Source organism: Lytechinus pictus, chromosome 18 (genome assembly GCF_037042905.1).
Source record: "Lytechinus pictus isolate F3 Inbred chromosome 18, Lp3.0, whole genome shotgun sequence".
NCBI classification, from domain to species: Eukaryota; Metazoa; Echinodermata; class Echinoidea; order Temnopleuroida; family Toxopneustidae; genus Lytechinus; species Lytechinus pictus.
Genome location: NC_087262.1, coordinates 24,508,624 through 24,512,781, shown reverse-complemented (window position 1 = coordinate 24,512,781; position 4,158 = coordinate 24,508,624). Strand labels below are relative to the sequence as shown.

The 4,158-nt window shown below is 38.1% G+C and overlaps 2 protein-coding genes across 2 annotated transcripts; both read right to left on the bottom strand.

Moving 5' to 3' along the window:
- Positions 1–274: 274 nt before the first annotated feature.
- LOC129281236 (late histone H2A.2.2-like) lies at positions 275–1,019 on the bottom strand. The gene has a single exon (XM_054917181.2). The coding sequence runs from the start codon at positions 959–961 to the stop codon at positions 587–589; it is 375 nt and encodes a 124-aa protein (XP_054773156.1). The 5' UTR covers positions 962–1,019; the 3' UTR covers positions 275–586.
- A 1,735-nt stretch (positions 1,020–2,754) lies between these two features.
- LOC129281351 (late histone H2B.L4) lies at positions 2,755–3,691 on the bottom strand. Its single transcript, XM_054917290.2, has one exon. It carries the CDS (start codon positions 3,642–3,644, stop codon positions 3,273–3,275), a length of 372 nt encoding a protein of 123 aa, XP_054773265.1. The 5' UTR covers positions 3,645–3,691; the 3' UTR covers positions 2,755–3,272.
- Between the last annotated feature and the right edge of the window lie 467 nt (positions 3,692–4,158).

Here is a 4,158-nt window from a genome sequence, read left to right as displayed (position 1 = left end):
GGATGATACCCCTCTCGATATACTTTTTTTTTCTTCGAAATAAATGCAGTTTCGAACACTTTTCTTGAGAATTAAGTTAGAAGTGTTTGCAAATCAAAAGTTCTCAAAAGGCCTCATAATAATCTATTCTAAGTTGCCAAGCTTTTTGAGAGAAAAATTATTCAAAACGTCAAAGGATTTCAAAACTTTCAAATAATAATTCAATTTTTTATAATTCACAAGGTTAATGTGTTTATCAAATAGGGACGATAAACGAGCAAGGCTTGAGGTTTAATTTTGTTTGTTAATTAAAAAAAAAAAGAAAAAAATATATATTTATAGAATTAACCCCCCCTCAAATAAAGCATTGAGCTGCTGGCATAGCCGGAGAAGCCCTGCATTAATAAATTGTCGTGTCGTTACTTAGACCAATCTTTGAGAGGAGATTGGAGAATAAAACATAAATAAAATTGTTTTAAACGAAGGAATGCCCCATATTCATACAGACGTACAGAAACTTAATTGAGATGTCAATTTGTATTCTTTCTTGGAGATGTGGTGGCTCTGAAAAGAGCCGTTTTAATCTGATCAAAAGAGATGTCCCTTCTTAAGCAGATTTGCTGGTCTTCTTAGGGAGAAGGACAGCCTGGATGTTGGGGAGAACACCACCCTGTGCGATGGTAACTCCTCCAAGAAGCTTGTTGAGTTCCTCGTCGTTACGGACGGCGAGCTGAAGATGACGGGGGATGATCCTGCTCTTCTTGTTGTCGCGGGCGGCGTTGCCGGCGAGCTCGAGGATCTCAGCGGTCAGGTACTCGAGAACGGCAGCCAGATATACTGGAGCTCCAGCACCAACACGGCCGGCATAGTTTCCCTTGCGGAGGAAACGGTGTACACGACCGACAGGGAACTGAAGTCCTGCACGGCTTGATCGGGTCTTGGCCTTGCTCTTGGCCTTTCCTCCTTTACCACGTCCAGACATGATGATTTTAGTGTGATGTAGTCGTTGCGAAATGAAACGAATGAGGTTTCAAAATTCGCGGCTAGCTATTTATACCTTCCGAAAGATCGCACCAACTCTGACACGGGTCGATGAACAATTCACCCATCCACCTGAGCCGCCGAAAGATGTATTGGTTCTGTTGTGCCGGACCGTCCGCCTGACTTTTTGGCGGGTTATTTGCATATAATTTACATATAATTTGCATAATGACCGCTTTCCTTCACCAAAGGGGACACCAGACGGATTGATTACGTAACAGCTATAATAGGTGCTGTGCAATTTGGCGGTTATATGGGTGGCGTCAATTTCAAACATCAGAAGTGACAGTTAGTACTAGAGCCATTCTACGCAGTGTTCAATAATTGATGACCAAATCACACATGTATCCCCCAAAACCCCAGTGATACCGTGATGTATGATGATAAATTTATAATGAAAGAGATCATCGTGTTCTTTCATGTAACTATATATTTCAATAAATTCATCGTGACTTCCGTCGTTGTAAAAACTTGCTTAATATTTATGTTTAGGGGAAAATTCATTACTCTTAGTTTAATCTTAACTGAACAGTTCTTTTATCCCACATCATAGTTGTTGTTATACATGTTGATGTAGGACTATTATCATGATGTTGGAAGACAATGGTAGATTTAAGATTTGAGCAAATGTACACTTTGTAATTAGGTACCAATATTTCAAACTCATGACTCAAATTATGTATACTCTTTTATTTATTTTTAATCGTTCCTCAAATATCTTAATGGAAAAAATATAATAATAATAATCATAATGAGCAGATTTTCGGAGCATTTCATTTCATGTCTATTTCGAACAATAAATTATGGATTTATCATTGGATTTATTATTTTATTCTTAGAGGCTTATGATACCATAGTCTCTATATATCTCTTTAAGTAAAAAGTGATACTGTATCAATTTGAGTGAGCTTATATAACTTTATGGAACATATTTTTGCGGTAATTTACTTTTCTATTTTAAGGGAATAATGTTCCTGACTAAATAGGCCTAAAGGTGACCAATTTTTTCTCAACGAAAATTAGGGGATTTGTTATATATATATAGAACATGGTCAAGCACTTATCTTTTTAATACTCTTATTTCTTTTCAGTTCTACTAATAAAAACGTCACAAAGTCAGCACTGCTACTATTGAATTGTTTATGCAGACGAGGCTGACATTGGCGTTTCACTTGCTATACCCCCAACTCAAATTTATCAAGAATGGTCATATCATAATTATATCTTATTTGTGTTCAATGGTAGTTAATGATGTTTCCTTACTTTGTATTTTCATGTTGAATGATGCTTGTTTAACCGCGGGCGCCTTTGTAGAGCAGTTTTTTTTTAACTAAACAGGCCAACCATGAAGTACAAAATTGATTTTGAAAATAAATACATAGTATTAACAAATTTTTAAGTTTCTGACTATTTTCTATATCACTGAGTTATTCAATCTATGTAGAATGTCGTTTTCTCCTTCATTGGCCTTGGCGATAAATGGAAATGTACAACTATAAAAAAATAAATGTATAAATGAATTTCACATATGATATTTATCGATAGCACTGGGTTAATCAATGTAGGTAAAAATGTCGTAAAGTCCTTTATTGGCCTCGGCGATAAATGGAAATGTACAACTATAAGAAAAGTGAATTCTGAATGAATGTACTTATAATATAACATCTTTTATTAGAAAAGAAGAGCGATTTGAAAATACATTTGGCACGAAATATCATTATATGTCTTTATAAGTGAATATAAAAAGAATGTAAGAGAAAGAAGGCTATAAAAATAATCATCAGGATCGGGTAACTCTACATAGACTGACAAAAAAAATGACGTCAGGATTATAGGTCGACATCTTGCCCTACATTACATTGGTACCGTCCCTATAATGGGAAGCATAGCTCAGTTTCATTCATCAAATAATTCTTATCAATTCATTCTGCACTTTCTTTATTCTTTTCACTCTCCCTTGTAACGTCTCTTTCTTTCGTAACATGCAATTGTTTCACTAAGCCCACGGGAAGCTTAAATAAACTTCTCTGTATATTTTTCTATGTCCCTCTGACTTTTACTACTTTTCTTGTTTTCTGCTCTTGTGCTCTCTATTTCACTGTATTTCATTCAGTCTTTCATTCGAATTTCCCATCATCTTACTATTACATGATTAAACTAATGGAAAGTAATACGAGATAATAACTTTGTTCTTTCTTGAAATATTGGTGGCTCTGAAAAGAGCCGTTCGTTGTAAAATGGCAATGACCAATTTACTTGGAGGTGGTGTACTTGGTGACGGCCTTGGTGCCCTCAGAGACGGCGTGCTTGGCCAATTCACCAGGGAGGAGGAGACGGACAGCGGTCTGGACCTCACGGCTGCTGATGGTGGACTTCTTGTTGTAGTGGGCAAGACGGGAAGCCTCACCGGCAATACGTTCGAAGACATCGTTGACGAAGCTGTTCATGATGGACATGGCACGGCTTGAGATACCAGTGTCGGGGTGAACCTGCTTCAGAACCTTGTAGATGTAGATTCCGTAGCTTTCCTTTCGCTTCCTCCTCCTCTTCTTGTCTCCAGCTGCACGGCTGGCCTTGGCCTTACCGGCCTTCTTGGCTCCTTTTCCACTAGTCTTAGCAGGCATGATGATTACTTGATTGTGTCGAGTAGATCAACTGATTGGACACTTGAAGCGTCCCGCTATTTATAGCGATCCGAGGTACCGTACGCAGTGACCATCGAAAGCGGCAATTGACCAGTATGCAAATGAGAGACCGCCCCGCACGATCTATCGATCGATAATGCAAATTAAGATGTCTGGACCGTCCCGACCCTGTAAAGTTACGTAACGAGGTGGACAATAAATTTCCGTTGGAAAGACCGCTCAACCACTCAGTGATTTTTTTTTAATAGTTTTATTTTTCTCTCTATATATCCCCCTCTCTATATTTCCACATACTCTCTCTCTTTCGCTCGATATCTATACCTCTCTCTGTCGTGTCCTCTTTCTTCGCCCTTCCTCGTCCCTTGATTTATTTCTTTTTTCTTTTTCATATTTTATGAACCTTATGAACCCGCAACGACATGGAATTACGTATTCTACCCTATTCAGCTCGCCATCAGGAACGATGAGGAGCTCAACAAGCTTCTTGAAGGAG